This window comes from Wickerhamiella sorbophila, assembly GCF_002251995.1.
Source record: "Wickerhamiella sorbophila strain DS02 chromosome Unknown contig2, whole genome shotgun sequence".
In the NCBI taxonomy this organism is placed as follows: Eukaryota; Fungi; Ascomycota; class Dipodascomycetes; order Dipodascales; family Trichomonascaceae; genus Wickerhamiella; species Wickerhamiella sorbophila.
Window position 1 is genome coordinate 372,337 of NW_020194005.1, and position 15,729 is coordinate 388,065.

The 15,729-nt window shown below is 49.6% G+C and overlaps 11 protein-coding genes across 11 annotated transcripts; 7 read left to right on the plus strand and 4 right to left on the minus strand.

Annotated features, from left to right (window-relative positions):
- Window positions 1-16: 16 nt before the first annotated feature.
- On the plus strand, window positions 17-469 carry B9G98_03472 (hypothetical protein; the record flags this gene model as incomplete). The annotated part of the gene is made up of 1 exon (XM_024810029.1): window positions 17-469. The coding sequence occupies one exon, from the start codon at window positions 17-19 to the stop codon at window positions 467-469; it is 453 nt and encodes a 150-aa protein (XP_024665797.1).
- Window positions 470-692: 223 nt separating this feature from the next.
- Window positions 693-1,550, plus strand: B9G98_03473 (hypothetical protein; the record flags this gene model as incomplete). Its single annotated transcript, XM_024810030.1, has 1 exon — window positions 693-1,550. One exon carries the CDS (start codon window positions 693-695, stop codon window positions 1,548-1,550), a length of 858 nt encoding a protein of 285 aa, XP_024665798.1.
- Window positions 1,551-2,241: 691 nt separating this feature from the next.
- On the plus strand, window positions 2,242-2,571 carry B9G98_03474 (hypothetical protein; the record flags this gene model as incomplete). The annotated part of the gene is made up of 1 exon (XM_024810031.1): window positions 2,242-2,571. The coding sequence occupies one exon, from the start codon at window positions 2,242-2,244 to the stop codon at window positions 2,569-2,571; it is 330 nt and encodes a 109-aa protein (XP_024665799.1).
- Window positions 2,572-2,853: 282 nt separating this feature from the next.
- Window positions 2,854-3,216, minus strand: B9G98_03475 (Prefoldin subunit 4; the record flags this gene model as incomplete). Its single annotated transcript, XM_024810032.1, has 1 exon — window positions 2,854-3,216. One exon carries the CDS (start codon window positions 3,214-3,216, stop codon window positions 2,854-2,856), a length of 363 nt encoding a protein of 120 aa, XP_024665800.1.
- A 61-nt stretch (window positions 3,217-3,277) lies between these two features.
- On the plus strand, window positions 3,278-4,648 carry B9G98_03476 (tRNA(Ile)-lysidine synthase; the record flags this gene model as incomplete). The annotated part of the gene is made up of 1 exon (XM_024810033.1): window positions 3,278-4,648. One exon carries the CDS (start codon window positions 3,278-3,280, stop codon window positions 4,646-4,648), a length of 1,371 nt encoding a protein of 456 aa, XP_024665801.1.
- A 151-nt stretch (window positions 4,649-4,799) lies between these two features.
- Window positions 4,800-7,994, plus strand: B9G98_03477 (Isoleucine--tRNA ligase, cytoplasmic; the record flags this gene model as incomplete). Its single annotated transcript, XM_024810034.1, has 1 exon — window positions 4,800-7,994. The coding sequence occupies one exon, from the start codon at window positions 4,800-4,802 to the stop codon at window positions 7,992-7,994; it is 3,195 nt and encodes a 1,064-aa protein (XP_024665802.1).
- A 557-nt stretch (window positions 7,995-8,551) lies between these two features.
- Window positions 8,552-9,163, minus strand: B9G98_03478 (hypothetical protein; the record flags this gene model as incomplete). The annotated part of the gene is made up of 1 exon (XM_024810035.1): window positions 8,552-9,163. The coding sequence occupies one exon, from the start codon at window positions 9,161-9,163 to the stop codon at window positions 8,552-8,554; it is 612 nt and encodes a 203-aa protein (XP_024665803.1).
- Window positions 9,164-9,255: 92 nt separating this feature from the next.
- Window positions 9,256-10,884, plus strand: B9G98_03479 (Anaphase spindle elongation protein 1; the record flags this gene model as incomplete). Its single annotated transcript, XM_024810036.1, has 1 exon — window positions 9,256-10,884. The coding sequence occupies one exon, from the start codon at window positions 9,256-9,258 to the stop codon at window positions 10,882-10,884; it is 1,629 nt and encodes a 542-aa protein (XP_024665804.1).
- A 223-nt stretch (window positions 10,885-11,107) lies between these two features.
- On the plus strand, window positions 11,108-11,557 carry B9G98_03480 (hypothetical protein; the record flags this gene model as incomplete). Its single annotated transcript, XM_024810037.1, has 1 exon — window positions 11,108-11,557. The coding sequence occupies one exon, from the start codon at window positions 11,108-11,110 to the stop codon at window positions 11,555-11,557; it is 450 nt and encodes a 149-aa protein (XP_024665805.1).
- A 30-nt stretch (window positions 11,558-11,587) lies between these two features.
- On the minus strand, window positions 11,588-12,508 carry B9G98_03481 (D-arabinose 1-dehydrogenase; the record flags this gene model as incomplete). Its single annotated transcript, XM_024810038.1, has 1 exon — window positions 11,588-12,508. One exon carries the CDS (start codon window positions 12,506-12,508, stop codon window positions 11,588-11,590), a length of 921 nt encoding a protein of 306 aa, XP_024665806.1.
- Window positions 12,509-12,551: 43 nt separating this feature from the next.
- On the minus strand, window positions 12,552-15,713 carry B9G98_03482 (Golgin IMH1; the record flags this gene model as incomplete). Its single annotated transcript, XM_024810039.1, has 1 exon — window positions 12,552-15,713. The coding sequence occupies one exon, from the start codon at window positions 15,711-15,713 to the stop codon at window positions 12,552-12,554; it is 3,162 nt and encodes a 1,053-aa protein (XP_024665807.1).
- Between the last annotated feature and the right edge of the window lie 16 nt (window positions 15,714-15,729).

A 15,729-nucleotide genomic window follows, 5' to 3' on the forward strand; every position in this document is an offset into this window, starting at 1 on the left:
GTTGTGACTCACTCAAATGTGGTTCAGACCCCGAAACCCAGACGTAGATCGGCCCGAGAGTGAAGCAAAAGCCGACGACGAGGCGGAGCGCAAACTGTCCTGTGCTGAGCATCGCGCGGCTCGTCGCGCCGCCAGAGTCCAGCGGCGACATGAGAGATTGCTGCGCTGGCGTAGTCGATTTCCTCAGTTCCGATTCAAGCACACTAGCAACAACTCCACCCCAACCACCGAGAATAGCAGCCATCTGTCTCGGGAGAGCACCGTTATACAATTACCTATCGACTCTTTAAAAAAACTACAGCTAAAGACAAAATTGAAGCTGAGCGCCGAGCGTGCAGTCGACTCCAACTCGCCGCTTCCTGCACAACCGTTGTCCCACCCAACCGAATCGGAGATAAGCGTGACTGCGGGAGGCACCGACAGCGAGTCGTGGGTGTCCACAATTGACGGAGCGGGTCTCACTAAGTGACTAAATGGTGCTCAATGCATAGGTGTGGGTACATAATTAGTATACAAACTCAATGACCCGCCTGACAAGCGTGAGTACCTGGTGACTCCCCTCCCCCATTCAAGATCTACGGTCTCATGCAAAAATTACGTCATCTGCCGCATCCCGTGCCATAAACAGGTCGAATCTGTGAGTTTTTTTTCCCCTTTGTCCCGCGAAATAGTATCCTGGCCATTTGTTGACCATGAGTGGCTATATTGCTAAGATTGGTATACTCAAGAGAAAGATCGAAAGAGAGGACAAGCAGGACACGTATATGTCCAGGCTGCCTCGGTGGATAGGACACTTTCTCGGCCATCGAGAAGAGCCGTGGAAGAACCCGCCGCTGTGGATCCACTCGATTTCGGTGTTGCTGGTCACATTTGCTGCTATGATCTGCCACGAAGCCATGTTTATCTACGGTCCCGTGCTCAAAAACTGGCATTCTCCTCCGCTGCTGCCAAGTTTTGCTGCTGCAGCTATTCTGTTGTACAATGTGACGACAGTTCCTCTGGCTCAGCCGAGAAACTTCTTGCTGGGAACTATTCTATGCTCGATTATAGGCGTGGCTATCTGCAAGTTCTTCATGGTCCATCACAACCAGGAGGACCACTTGTGGATTGCTGGTGCACTGGCCGTAGCAGTAGCATCTATGGTTATGGACATTACAGGCACCGTCCACCCTCCAGCTGGTGCAGCGGCTATCTTACCGTGCATGGATGATAGTGTGCGACAGCTGGGATGGAAGTACTTGGCTGCTGTTTCGTTTACTCTGTTGCTGTTTATGGGCATTGCTCTTTTACTGAACAACATTGTTCTCAGGTATCCAAGCTACTGGTGGAAGCCCAAGCCCCAGCGCTTGATAGCGGTCCCGCCCAAAGAAGAAGAAAAGCAGGTCGATCCCTTTCAAATCGTGATTCGACCTGATCGGATCGATTTCCCTACCGAGATTGAGTTCGATGAGTTCGAATTAACCTACCTCGACACTATGCAGAACAAACTTGCCGAGATGATGGAGGAGAAGCTGTCAATACGGACGGCTCGAACTCGATCGTTCCCGTGATCGCTGTCGGTAGTTTTAATTTATTTCTTAGTCTACTCTGTAATTTCGTAAAACAACACACTGCATGTCTCCATTGCCGCCGTATATCGTTGCTCTACATCATATATACGCGGTCCCGGGTAGTATGACTGAGATCGATGGCCAGCACCACCTGCTCGAGGCCCACCCTGGCTGCTACACAGAGGGGTAAGCGCACCGAGGCAATCGAGGAGTGGTGAGGCGTGTTTGCATATTCGACGACTGCATCCCCTCCAAACTCTATTGCTGAGATTTCTGCGATCGCCCTAAGCTATGCTCTTACCCCAGATTAGACCGTTTTTGGTCGTCATTCCAGTGTGACCAACATGACTAGATGGATTCTCGCACTGCATGCAGCAACTGGCCGAGCAGGCATGCACGGTTAAGCGTTATTTCTTGTTTGGCATTCCTTGGTAGCCCGTCCGACTGTGCCCGACAGTATGGAAAGATTACTTCGGCCGCGCCCCCAAGTGTCCTCTGGTCGGGTCGTGGATGCTCTTACTCCGCTTTTCGTGTCTGTGCTGTGGGCGGAGTTGCATAAATCATGCATGCTTAGTTGCGGCGGTTAGTGGCGACCGAGCCCCGTCATTCAGCCAGGAACCCCCAACCCCATATATAGCTGACTCCTCGAACAGCAGGACCTTTTCCTCCACGAAAACGCACACTACTCAACATGCTGTTTAAGAACATTGTGATCCTTCTTGCAGCGGTAGCCGCGGCGGCTCCTTTGGAAGCCCGTGAAGCTCAGCCAGAGACCGTCGCCAACACGCAGGACTATTTGATCATTTTCAGAAAGGGATTCGACACGCCTGACCGACTAGTCCGTGCCCTGTCCAACAACCTCAAGTCTTTGGGCGCCAAAATCAACTTCGAGTACCACACGGTCATTAAAGGTTTTGCTGTTTCCATGCCCAAATCCCTTGTGGACGAGGTGGTTGCCCTCAGTGACTCAGAGTTCCCCTTCGTGGTCGAGGAGGATAAGGAGGCGCGTCCGTTGATCTGATCTCCGCCTGAAAGCCGCTCAACATTATCATAAGCATTGCCACTTTGTCTAGTCGACGATGGCACCCAGCGCTGGCCATGCTCGCCATAGCAAGGCCGAGCCCACTCTGACGTTTGGGCCGATCAAAAGTGCCGGGACGTGCTCGACACTTCTGATATTGCTCCTCTCTTACCTTTATATTTATCCTATTCATTCGCTATTTCGTCCCAGGTCTATAAAATTAGACTAGCTAAACATTGTTATCTTAAACCTTTCTCCGCACGACATTGAACGGCTTCAGCTTCAGTCTCTCTCGAGGTTGATTGACTTGCCAAACTTGGCGTATAGTTGGCTTTTGAGCTCCGTCATGCGCTCGCTACAGGCGTCTGCGTCGGCTTGACGTTTTGAAATTTTCTCATCAAGCTCCTCGTGCTCTCGCTCTAGTCTCTCCATGACTTCCCTCTGCGGCAGCGAAACCAGCGCGTCGCCAATCTTGTAGGGAACCAACTCATCTTCGTCTACTAGTTCAAGCTCCAAACTGACGTCGTCGATCAGCTCTTTGTCCTGGGCAAGATTTTTCAGGGCCTGTTCATGCTGGGATAGTTGAGTATTCAGTTTAGAGAATTCGTTGATCTTCTTTTGGTCTTCCCAAGCTACCTCACTCATAGTCGGGTCTTTTTCCTACGCTTAACTGGTGAAATGCTTAGGTCTCTGAGTGCCCTGACAAATGCTCCAGGAGTTTGAAGGAGTTCTCAGAAGACTGGTCGGTTTGCGAACTCCAGCAAAACTGGCACTTTCTGTGTCAGGTGGAGTAGACTCAATGGCTTTGGCTGGGCTGGCTTCCCAGTGGTCCAAAACTCGAGACGTCCGGCTGTATGGGTATATTATAGATCATCATGTTCGCGACGGATCGAGTGCCGAAGCTTCGCTGGTCGCCGACCGGTTGGCTGGCCTTGGAATCGAGCCCAAAATCCTGGACTTGCATGCGAATTTGGTAGAGCCCTCGGTAATGGAAAAATACGCTCGAGATGGCCGTCGCAATCTGCTGCAAAGGGAATGTGTGAAAAATGGTATCCATCACATCCTGCACGGTCATACTCTCGATGATCAAGTTGAATTATTTATTATGCGGTTTCTAATGAGAAGCACGACCTACGGACTAGCAGGAATGCACCCAGAATCGTTTCTATCCATCAGAACCCCGCCCGATCAGTATCCGATCAAACTTTTGAAGCCTCTTCTCACGTTTCGAAAGAAGCAACTGGAAGAGTACTGTCTGGATCAAAACATTCAGTGGATAGAGGACCCGTCTAATCGCGATGTTACCCTAACGAAACGAAATGCAATCCGAGCGTTTTTAGCGTCCCCTGACATCCCAACCGCGTTCTCTTCAGACAATTTGATTCCTTTCATCGCAAAGCTACAAAAGCTTCGAGAAACAACATTGACTCAAGCGAAACTCGCATATCTGCAACTACGCAATTCAGGTGATTTGTACTATAAACAAGGTGCTTTCACGCTGAAACCCGTCAAGGTGTATGATGCGCTTCCCCCCGACGTCAAAGAACAATTGACCCTTTTGATCCTCTCCCTGGTATCGCCTTTATCGGTCGAGCAGCTCTTTTATCGTCGCCAGGCAATCCATAACTACGTCAAGCTGCCCATGGACCGGAAATGGACGTTACTCGATGTAGCCATCTTCCCTATGGACGGGCATCTTATTTTCAAACGCGGGAGACCTAGAGCCCAAAAAAGCTTGGAGTATACTGTTCACAAAGCCACGAAAGACTGGTCGGAGTGGAAACTAATAGACAATCGGTTCTGGATCAGGTGGAAACTGCCAGCCACCCACGAAAAGTCCGAATGCAATATCAATTCCCGACTGTTGTACTCTACAGCAAACACCAAAACAACCCTGTCCAAAATTTTTGGCTCGGACATCAAGCCAAGCTATGAACGCCAGACACATCCATTGTTTATGTTTGATGATCCAGAGGACCCTTACACTTTAAGGTCTGACCTAATAATCGGCTATCCTACGCTAGGTTACTGTCGAGGTTTAAATATGGAATGGCAGCCCGTGGAGATCGTGTTGTAGCTTATCAACTTTTCAACCCATCAATGCCTCTAACCGAGCGTACTAACTTACTACCCCTAGTACTCAGTGACTCAAAGGAATTAGTCATTGGCTGGAAAATTGTACATAATTCATAGTGGGAGAAAAGTGATTGTATTACAATTTCTGCGTCATGAACTTCCCCAAAGAAGAGGAGAAAGTTCTGGAGTTCTGGAAGGAAACTGATGCCTTCCAGACTTCGCTGAAAATGACGAAAGACCGTCCACGTTTCGTATTCTACGATGGACCTCCCTTCGCTACAGGCACACCCCATTACGGTCATCTTTTGGCTTCGACCATTAAGGATATTGTGCCCCGTTACGCCACCATGAACGGCTACTTTGTAGAGCGCCGTTTTGGTTGGGATACACACGGTCTTCCTGTCGAGCATGAAATCGACAAGAAGCTTGGCATCACCTCCAAGGAAGATGTCATGAAAATGGGAATTGAGGCATACAACAATGAGTGCCGAGCCATTGTCATGCGCTATGCTGAGGACTGGCGCTACGTAGTCGGTCGTCTTGGCCGTTGGATCGACTTTGACCGTGACTACAAGACATTGTACCCTTCATTTATGGAGTCGGAGTGGTGGGCCTTCAAGACCCTGTTCGATAAGGGACAGGTTTATCGTGGTTACCGTGTCATGCCTTATTCTACTGGTTGCACAACTCCTTTGTCCAACTTTGAGGCCCAGCAGAACTACAAGGACGTTCTTGATCCGGCCGTTTCTGTTGCTTTTCCCTTAGTAGACGAGCCGGAGACATCTTTTGTCGCTTGGACTACTACCCCATGGACGCTGCCTTCAAACCTGGGTCTTGCTGTTCATCCTAACTTGGAGTATGTCAAGGTTCGCGATGAGGCTACTGGAAAGCAGTACATTTTGCTCGAGAAATTACTCACCACCATCTACAAGAACCCCAAGAAGGAGAAGCTCACTATTTTGTCTAAAATGAAGGGTTCTGAGCTTGAAGGCAAAAAATACGAGCCTCTGTTTAATTTCTTCGTCGAGCAATACCCCAAAGCTTTCCGCGTCGTTTGTGCAGACTACGTCACTGACGACAGTGGTACCGGTGTTGTTCACCAGTCCCCTTGCTTTGGTGAGGTCGATTACGAGAATATGATTGCCGCTGGCATAACCAGTGTTGAGGACCCCGGTCCCGCTCCTATTGATGATGCCGGTCGCTTCACCGCTGAGGTCAAGCCCTGGGCTGGTGTATACGTTAAAGATGCCGATCGTCAGATCGTTAAGGAGATCAAGTCTCGTGGCAGACTTGTTCATGACGCACAGGTTATGCACTCGTATCCATTCTGCTGGCGTTCGGACACCCCGCTTCTTTACCGTACCGTTCCTGCGTGGTTCATCCGTGTAAAGGAGCTGGTCCCTAAGATTCTTGACAACCTAGAGAAGACCCACTGGGTCCCTGGCAATATCCGTGAGGGCCGTTTCGGTAACTGGATCCGTAATGCTCGTGACTGGAACGTTTCGCGTAACCGTTATTGGGGTACACCCCTCCCCGTTTGGGTCTCCGACGATTACTCGGAGATGGTTTGCATTGGCTCCATTGCTGAGCTTGAGGAACTATCTGGTGTGTCTCCCATCAAGGATTTGCATCGCGAAACTATTGATAAAATCACCATTCCCTCAGAGAAGGGCAAGGGCACCCTCAAACGTGTTGAGGAAGTTTTCGACTGTTGGTTTGAGAGTGGTTCTATGCCTTTTGCTTCTAACCACTATCCTTTTGAAAACAAAGAGAACTTTGACAACTGCTTCCCTGCCGATTTCATTTCGGAGGGTCTCGATCAGACCCGTGGTTGGTTTTACACTTTGACAGTTCTAGGAAACCACTTGTTCGGTACATCGCCCTTCAAAAACTGTGTGGTTACTGGTATCATTCTCGCCGGTGATGGTAAGAAAATGTCCAAGCGCCTCAAGAATTACCCCGATCCCACTGCTGTCTTTGATAGCTATGGTGCCGACGCTGTGCGTTTGTATCTTATCAACTCTCCTGTTCTTCGTGCTGAGGCCCTCCGATTCAAGGAGGAAGGTGTCCGTGAGGTCGTGTCCAAGGTCTTGCTTCCCTGGTGGAACTCTTACAAATTCTTGGAGGAGCAGATTTCGCTGTTGGCCAAGACCAGCAATGTCAAGTTTGAGTACTCTCCTGACCGTGTTTCCTCCAACGTTATGGACAAGTGGCTTATGGCTACTCTCCAGGACTTGATTGAGCATGTCCATACCGAGATGAAGGTGTACCGCCTATACGGTGTCGTTCCTGGTCTGCTCAACTTTATTGATAACTTGACCAACTGGTACATTCGCCTCAACCGTTTGCGTCTCAAGGGTGAGAATGGCGTCGAGGACACTTTGGATGCGTTGAATACTTTGTTCGAGGCCGAATTCGTATTTGTGCGCGCCATGGCTCCTTTCACACCGTTCTTGGCCGAGACCATTTACCAGAAACTCAAGCCCACTCTTCCTGCCTCGTTCGGTGAAAGCAAGGATATCACATCTGTCCATTTCTTGGACTACCCTCAACGCCGTAGTGAGTTGGTCGATGAGACCACCAAGCGCGCTGTTGATCGCATGCGCAACGTCATCGATTTGGGTCGCGCCATTCGTTTGCAAAAGACCATTTCTTTCAAGGTTCCCTTGAAGACTTTGGTCGTTCTTCACCCCGACGAGTCGTACCTGGCTGACGTCCGTGCGTTGGAGTCGTTTGTTGTTGATGAGCTCAACATTGTTGATCTCGTGCTCACCAGTGACGAGAAGAAGTACGGCGTTGAGTATCGTGCTCAGGCCGAGTGGCCCGTTCTCGGCAAGAAGCTCAAGAAGGATGTTGGTCGCGTTAAGAAGGCTTTGCCCTCGTTGTCATCTGAGGACGTCGAGGGCTATCTCAAGACCGGTAAGGTTCTTGTTGACGGCATCGAGCTCGTTGAGGGCGACTTGCAGGTAGTTCGCGGTTTGTCGGAGTCGGCGACCGGTGCTGGCAATGCTGTCAACAGCGACAATGATGTTTTGTTGATTCTAGACACGACTATTTACGAGGATCTCGCTACCCACGGCACTACTCGTGAATTTGTCAACCGCGTGCAGCGCTACCGCAAGAAGCTTGGCCTCAAGACCACAGACGAGGTCAAGGTTCAGTTTGAAGTTGTCAAGAATGACGATATCAATCTCGACCAATGCCTGAGCCTGAACCCGGAGCTTCTGCAGAAGACTATTCGGTGCCTGCCCGAGAAGTGGGCCGACTGCGACGCGGCCAAGGTTATTGGCGAGGAGGAGCAGACTATTGGAGACACCGTCTTCAAGCTGCGTTTACTGAAAATGTAGAGCTTGTAATTAATCTATCCCCGTTTCATCAACTGCCAGCCTGTCCAAGCTAATTGGGGTGCATATCGGCTTACATGCAACGATTCCAGAACCCACGTGCATGAGAAGCGGTGACCAACATAAATGCAGTGGTTTACGCATTTTGCCACCAAATAAAAATGGCATTGTTACGGTCCGCTATAATAGCGCTGATATTCTACCTGCCGAAGCTAATACCAGAGCGTAAATGCACGTTCTTGGGCAAAGCGGTGGCGTGCCTCCCCGATTCTGGACTGTGCCACTTTTGGGACACAGTCGAAAGATGGTACCAACAACCAGCCGTCTGTTAGTTTCGTATCTATATATATTTATCTCCGTAGTGTCTTTAAATCAGACTTGAATCTCTCTGGCTTTGTCATGAAGGCTTTGCAGCAGTTGAGAAAACAGGCAGCGTCCTGTGGTGCTCAGAGTGCGAACTACGCCAAGTGCGTGATTGGAAACTCTGAGAACATCTCTCATAATGTCTGTGCCAAAGAGTTTTTAGAGTTTGCAAAGTGTTTGGGCCGCAAGTGAAGCTCTCACAGCAGCTCTCTATTTGACACCATGCTCTCTACGAGTCTTTCAGCGTATCGTACCAGCACACCATCTTCAATAACGGTCACTGAACAATTTCGACACGGAGATCCAAGCAAGTGCCCCTTTCTACCAACGTCAATGCGCTTTGTCGCGACTAGAGCCTCCAATAAGTTGATCAAGGCTCCACCATGGGAAACAATGAGGATGCTATCGACTTCACTGGCCTCAGCGTCGGAAATGACTTCATCCCAAGCATTTAGCAGTCTACTCTTAAACTGTCGTTCATCTTCTCCATAATCCATGATAGTTTTACCCATTTGTGCAGCGTGGGTCTTGGCTTTGTGAAATAGTTGATCTTGAATCTCGCCCATGTATCTCTCACGCAGGCCCTTGTTCAGCACAAGAGGGATATTCTTTTCGGTGATGATTGCTGCGGTTTCGGAGGCCCGGGCAAGGTCGCTGGAGTACACCTTTCCAAAGTCTGCTTCTAGCTTTGTAGCGACATCTCTTGCCTGCTTACGGCCATTTTCATTTAGAGGCACGTCAAGTTGACCCTGGATTCTTCTAATCTTGTTATAATCTGTTTCTCCGTGTCGTATAAGCGTCACTCTCATTTGTGAAAAAAGCCAATTTAAAACCTCCGGCAAACTGCGAAGTCACTCTCCCGCTTACATCATCTTTTCCCGTGAGGTTTGTTTACATCAACATGGACGAAGCGATTGACAAGGCAAAAGCGCGTGTAAAAGCACTGTGCGAAGAGATAGGGCTGGATGAAAGGGACGTTAGTGTGAGAGTTCGTGAATTGGAGAACGCTGTCGATAACGCGTTGAGTATATACGTCGGGGTCGTCTTGCAAGAGATTGACGAGATGCGCGATCACTGTACACGACTCTACGAAGAAATCAAAACCATGCAGACTCAGCTGAGCGATGTTGACTTTGATGCGCATTTGTCTGAGATCAAAGCGCCCTATTTGCCGGTTGCCCGTGAATTGGAGGCTACTAAAACCAAGTTGTTGGGATGGCATACCCAGCGATCCAAGCGATCGGTTGCCGCTTCGAAGCGAATTGTAGAATTAGAGAGTGCTCTCGAGGAAGAAAAGACAAAGCTACCGACAGACCTGTCTCAAAACTCTATTTGCGGCATGGAAGCGCGTGTGGCTGATCTGATTCGAATGCGAGATTCGCGTGTCGCTTTGATGGATAAAGTGGCCTCAGAAGTAGAAGACTTGTGGTCGGATTTAGGGATTCGAGGTCAAGGCGAGCTCGCGGAATTCGTTGCTACTTATCAAACTAATCCTGATCCTTGGCTAGGCAAGAGTGGGGTTGACCATCTCCAGACCCAAGTTCAATCGCTGAGAGACGAGCTCGAAGCAAGAAAACAGCAGACGAACCGTCTTGTGAAAGAGTTGCAGTTCCTTTACGAAATGCTGGAAATCCCACCAACTGACCAATCTAGCGCTCTCACGCAAACGGTCTTTTCCGAAGAGCGACTGGCAGGTTTATCAGACGAGTTGCAGCGGCTCCAAGAGGCCAAGGTTGCTCACATGTCCAAGTTTATTGAAAAGGCAAAAGCCCGGCTCCGAGAGCTCTGGGAAAAAATGTACTTTTCTGAAGAAGAGACAAAGCAGTTTGCCCCATACCACTCTTCTGAATGCTCTGAGGAGATTTTGAAAGCATGCCAAGACGAAATAGCTCGGATTGAGGCGTTGGTGCGCGACCCGGAACGACTACATTTGTTTGCGATGGTTCACCGTCTTAAAACACTGCAAGCTCGTGAGATTGAGCTGGAGAGGATTGAAAAAGATCCTTCGCGATTCAACAAGCGCGGCAAAGAACGGCTTGAAGAACAGAGAATGCGATCTAGTGTCGCCAAGAAGCCCGAGGTGGTCAGAGAACTCAAGGTGAGTTTAGAGAAATGGCATGAAAACCACGAGCCTTTCTTAATCTACGGCAAACCTATAATTGATGAAGTTCTGGAAGAGGAAAGCAAGTTGTTATATCGCCGGCCTCGGCATTCGCGAGACAGCAAGCCAGCTGCTCCCCCTGTTCGCGCTGCAGCACCACGCGTTCAGGCTGGGCGGGTCGAAAAACGGCCACTAAGAAAACCCGTGGTTGCTCCCGCGGCTGCGTTACGACGACCAAGTGCAGCCGTCCAGCGTGCGCGTCAGCTTGAATCCCGCCGGCCTCTCGGACACACTCAGTTTAATCGCTCACCACCCACCAAAGAGACTCGGCGATCGGCGTTTATTGCAGACAGCAGTTTCGATGACCCACAGATGGAAGTCTGGAGACAAAAACGAATGCTGAGCCGCCAAATTGGGTCCAACAAATAATATATAACCGTACCTACTTATTTATTACCTCCTTTGTTCTTAACTTTCCCCTCTTAGATTATGTGCGAAACGCTCTCCTCGCTCCCAATATAGACCATATAGGGTTCATGTAAGCTCTCTGTTAAGGATATATTGGGTAAACAGGTGATCCAACGCAATTTAAAGTATTCAAGAGCCCACTATTATCCAAGCTAGTTGATAAAGCGAGATTGTAAACAGAATAATGCAGGCTGCACCAAACCGAGGACGGCAACCTGACCAAGCTCTCAAAATATCTGGAGAAACGATTGCCAGGGCTAGCCGATCGCCGGTAGCTTGCTTTGCTGGACGTCCCAGTGCTCCAAGCGCAGGCGTGGGCATGGACAATGTGTTTGATGCGATGGAGCGTGAGAACGAGGCAGTGGTCAATAAGCTGCAGCGGGAGATTTGTGCCCTCAAGGAGGGCTCGCGGTCAAGGTCCACATCGGTCAGTAGCGCGACGTCGGCGCGCTCGACATCGACCTCACGCACTTCTGGCCTTCCGGATCGCCGTACCAGTGATATTGAAGCGGTCACCCAACTCAAGCGCGAAAACGAAGCTTTACACAAGAAGATCGCTAAGCTAACTGCCCTTTTACAGGAAAAAGAGCTGGAGATCGAAAAATACCGGACCCAATTGGGCTTAGCCAAGTAGATTCAGCACCTATTTAACCGGATTATCTATTTAAAACTTCCCCGATGGCCAATTGTAGTTATGGTACTCGGACAGGGCCGCGAGCGCTTCGTCGACCAACGCCGGATCGGGATTGGTTTTGGAGTTCGCCAGCACCGCGTCGATCTCTTGCTGCGACCGCAGTCCGATCACGGTCGGACCATTCCAATTGGCAAAAGAATACTGCACGGCCACGTCTGCAAGTTCCACTCCTCGCGAGGCGAAGCTCTTGGCAAGCTTATCAGCCGCCTCCCGCAGTCCTTGATCTGCAGGGTGGAACTCGTGGGTGCGGCCGGACCGCAGTAATGACATACTGAGAGGCGAGGCATTGAGCACGACTTTGACCCCCGCAGCCTTCAGTTTGTCTGCATATTGGAGAAGCAAATCACATTGAAGAGTCAAATTGCAGTAGCTCAAAACAGCGTCGATCTGCAGCCCGCGTTGTCTGGCCAATTCGGCAATTTCCACCAGGTACTTGACGGGATAACCGGAAAAACCAATATAGCGCACTTTGCCTTCTTTTTTCAAGGCAGTGGCTTCTGTCAAAGCTTCAATAGCTTGTTCTTCCGTCTGGAACTCGACATCGTGAATATACAGCAGATCAACATAGTCTGTGCCAAGACGAGACAACGAGCGCGTGACCGACTTTCGAATGGCCGCAGTGCTGTAATCGAACTCATCAGTTTCCCAGCGACCCGCCTTTGTACACAAAAAATACGAGTCTCTGGGAAATTCGTCTTCTATGTCCGAAAGAGCTTTGCCCACAATATCCTCGCTTGGGCCGTAAAATGCAGCGGTGTCAATGGCGCGAAACCCTTTTCGTAAAGCATACCGAATCACCTCGCTGGGGTCCGGAATCGCGGGGTCTCTATACTGCGTGTTGAACGCACCCGCTCCGTATACAATGGGTCCGATTTCGTCAATGGCGTACATGATGATGACAGATGAATGCATGGAGAACTAAACTACATAAAAATTAAGTGAACGCAGACCAAAACCGTTGTTCATCGTCTCCGCTGAACTTTAATAGAATTGATAGAACCGGGAGCAATTGTTTTCGTTGGTCCTTGTGCTCGAGGAAGCCTAGGATAACGTTCTTGATGTACTCTTCTTGCTCGGAAGACTTTGTCGGACCCGACTCCTGGGCTATGGACGACGAGCGGCCTCGTAGCTGAGTGTTTTCTTGTCTCAAAGCATCCAGATCGTCATTTAAAGACCTCTGAACCTTCTGCAACCGTTCAAGTCGTAATTGGGTGTCTTCGCTGACCTTCTTGAGCAGGGCATGCGCACGAGAAATCTCACGGGCGTTAGATTCGGAAGCTTCCAGCTGGCTTCGTAGAGAAGAAACCTCTTCCTGCGCTGCTTTTGAAGACCCTTGATCCGCATTCAGCTGGTTCTGGAGGCTATCAACCTTCCCACGCAGCTCTCGGGCTTCTTCTTGGTAACGGGCTCTTTCTTTTTCAGCAGCCTCCAGCTGGGCACTTGCATCGTTGACCCTTGCTCTCAGCTGCTCTGTTTCACGAACAAGCCGTTGTCCAAGGGCAGCAACTTCTTGCTCAAGTTGATCCCGTTCATCTCCTAGCGTCTTCACAGAATTCCGAGCTTCTTTGAGTGCACTATCGTGACCATCGGCTCTTTCAGCCAACATTTGACGCATGCTTGTTGTCTCAAGTAGTCGTTCATGGGCTAATCTTTGCGCATCAGCAAGCTCGTCTCGAAGAACATCGATTTTAGCCGCTGATTCGGAAACCCGCATGCCCAGCTCATCAACTTGGCGGCGGAGGCCATCTTGAGCAGCAGTGGCTGCCTTCGCCATAGCTTCAGCATCGTTGACTTTACTCTGCATTCCACGAATTTGCGAGAGCAAGTCCGCCCGCTCTTTTTCTAACGAACTCCGGGTGCGCTCGCTGGTTGCAATTTGACGCTCCAAGCGAGTCTTTTCACCTTCAAGAACCTTGAACTGACGATCAAGGTCTGCTTGGGCCTGGACTTTCTTTTGCAAATCCTGGAGTGTACGTTTTTGTACCTCAAACTCTTGAAGCTTGGCTTGAGTGGCTACCAAATCGTCCTTGTGTTTGGTGAGCTGCAACTTGTGCTGGCGAATTGTAGCTTCCAACTCTGCATGCTTCTTGACATACAGAGCCTTTTCAGCCTCAAGTTCCTCGACACGTTTCTGGGCTTCCTGGTGGGCTGCCGAGCCATTAGCGGTCTTTTTTTCAATTGCCTCAAGCTGGGTCTTAGCCGCCAAGGCCGCGTCTGCAGCTTCCTTTAACTCGGTCTCATTCAACTTGGCCTTTTCTTCCAAAGCTCCAATCTTTTCATTAGCAGCTTCAAGTTGCTGAGCAATATTCTCTGCTTCCTTTTCCAGTGATGATACTTTTTCATGAGCAGATTTGGAGGCTGCTTGAGCTTGATCCAATTCTTTCTCGAGCGTTTCAATCTTTTCATTAGCAGATTGAACTTCTTGTTGAACAGAGAGAAGTTCATTTTGCGCCTTTTCCTTAGCCGCATTCGCCAAACTCAGTTCTTCAACTAGACTCTCCTTCTCCTTCTTCAGCTCATCCAGAGCTTTCTGCAATGTCTCACGAGCTTCAACTGCTTGCTCAAGCTCAGCGCTAGAGCTCAACTGAGACAGCTGGCCCTCCAATTCTTTCAGTTGCTCCTGGTACTTGGACTCGCGCTCTTTAAACTCTTTGAGCTCAGCCTTTGTAGAAGCCAGAGCTTCCGTTTTTTCAGCGAGCTCGGATTGTAACTTATCGTTCGAGCTACCAACGGCACCTCCCTTCTTCTTTTTCTTACCACCAGTCGACGTGATGGTAGGAGCAGCGGCAGCGGCAGCTTTAGAGTTCGCTTCTTCAAGAAGTTTTGCGGTGCTCTCCAACTCTTCGAGAGTGCTCTTGTGCTTGGTTTCGAGGTCCTTTAACATGGCAGATTCATCGCTGAACTTCTTTTCGATATCGCTAGACTTTACCGTCAGAGCAGACAGTTCCTCCTTTACTTTGGCGAGTTCCAACTCGGCGGAATTGGCTTTCGATTTCGACTCCTCCGATTGGGCCTTGAAGTTTTCCAACTCTTCAAGCTTGCTTTCATACTTGAGGGACTCAGCTTTGAGCTCCTCTAGCTCCTTTGCTGTAGCTTCAAGGTCTTTGGTTTTTTGTTCAATTTCTTTCGCTTGAGTTTCAAGGTAGTTGGCCTTTTGCTGAATTTCTTTTGTTTGAGCTTCTAGTTGTTCAGATTGCTCCTGAGATTTCGCTTTCGAAAGTTCTTCGGCCTTAGCAATTTGAGTTAGATGCTCTGCCTTTGTCTTCTCAAGTTCCTCTTCAAGCTCTTTGACTTGCGACTTTGACTTTTCAACTTGCAGCTTCAACTCCTCCAGCAGCTTCTCCGAATCCTCCGACAACCCGTCAGTTTGTGGCGTATCTTGGAGCTTTTCTAGTTCTTGCTTTGCATCTGATAACTCACTTTCTCGCTCAGTCAACAGCTGCTGAGCAGCCTTCAGATCAGCAGTGGCCTTCTCAAGCCTTGCAGCCAAGTCGGTGTCTTCACTATCGTTTACCACGAGATTTTCAATTTCTTTCTTGGCTTCTTCCAATTGGGCTTTCAAATCAGCTTCAGTTTCGGCGGATCGCTTGCGAAGTCGCGAGTGAGAATCCGATACACGCTCAAGCTCCTGTTTCAGCAGCGACGCCTTTGTATTCAAGCCATCAAGAAACTCAAGCATTTGCTGAGGCTCGGATATTGTTTGGCAAGGCGTGTTTTCTGATAACACCTTTTCGAACAGTTTAACTAGCTCGCCCTTTTTCTTCTCAATGCGGTAGGCTTTGAGAAGCTGGGGATACTTCTCCTCGTATTTAGAAAACTTACGCAGCTTGCCCTCAATTTCAGCTTCCGTCATTCCAGCGATCATGCTATGGGAATCGTCTGGCGTCGCATCCTCAGACGCCGGTTGCGATGTGGCTGAGCCAGCCGGGGCAGCAGACTCGTCTTTCATGAACTCCATCTCAGAGACATCAGGTGTTTGTGTTCTGAGCAGCTGTGAGTTACGCTCAATGATCTCCACAGGCCCGTTTGTCTGCTTCTGGCCATTCACAACTTGCTCAAGCTCGTCTGTGATACTCTGCTTGAGGCGCTGAAGCATCGGGCTGGCAGTCGAC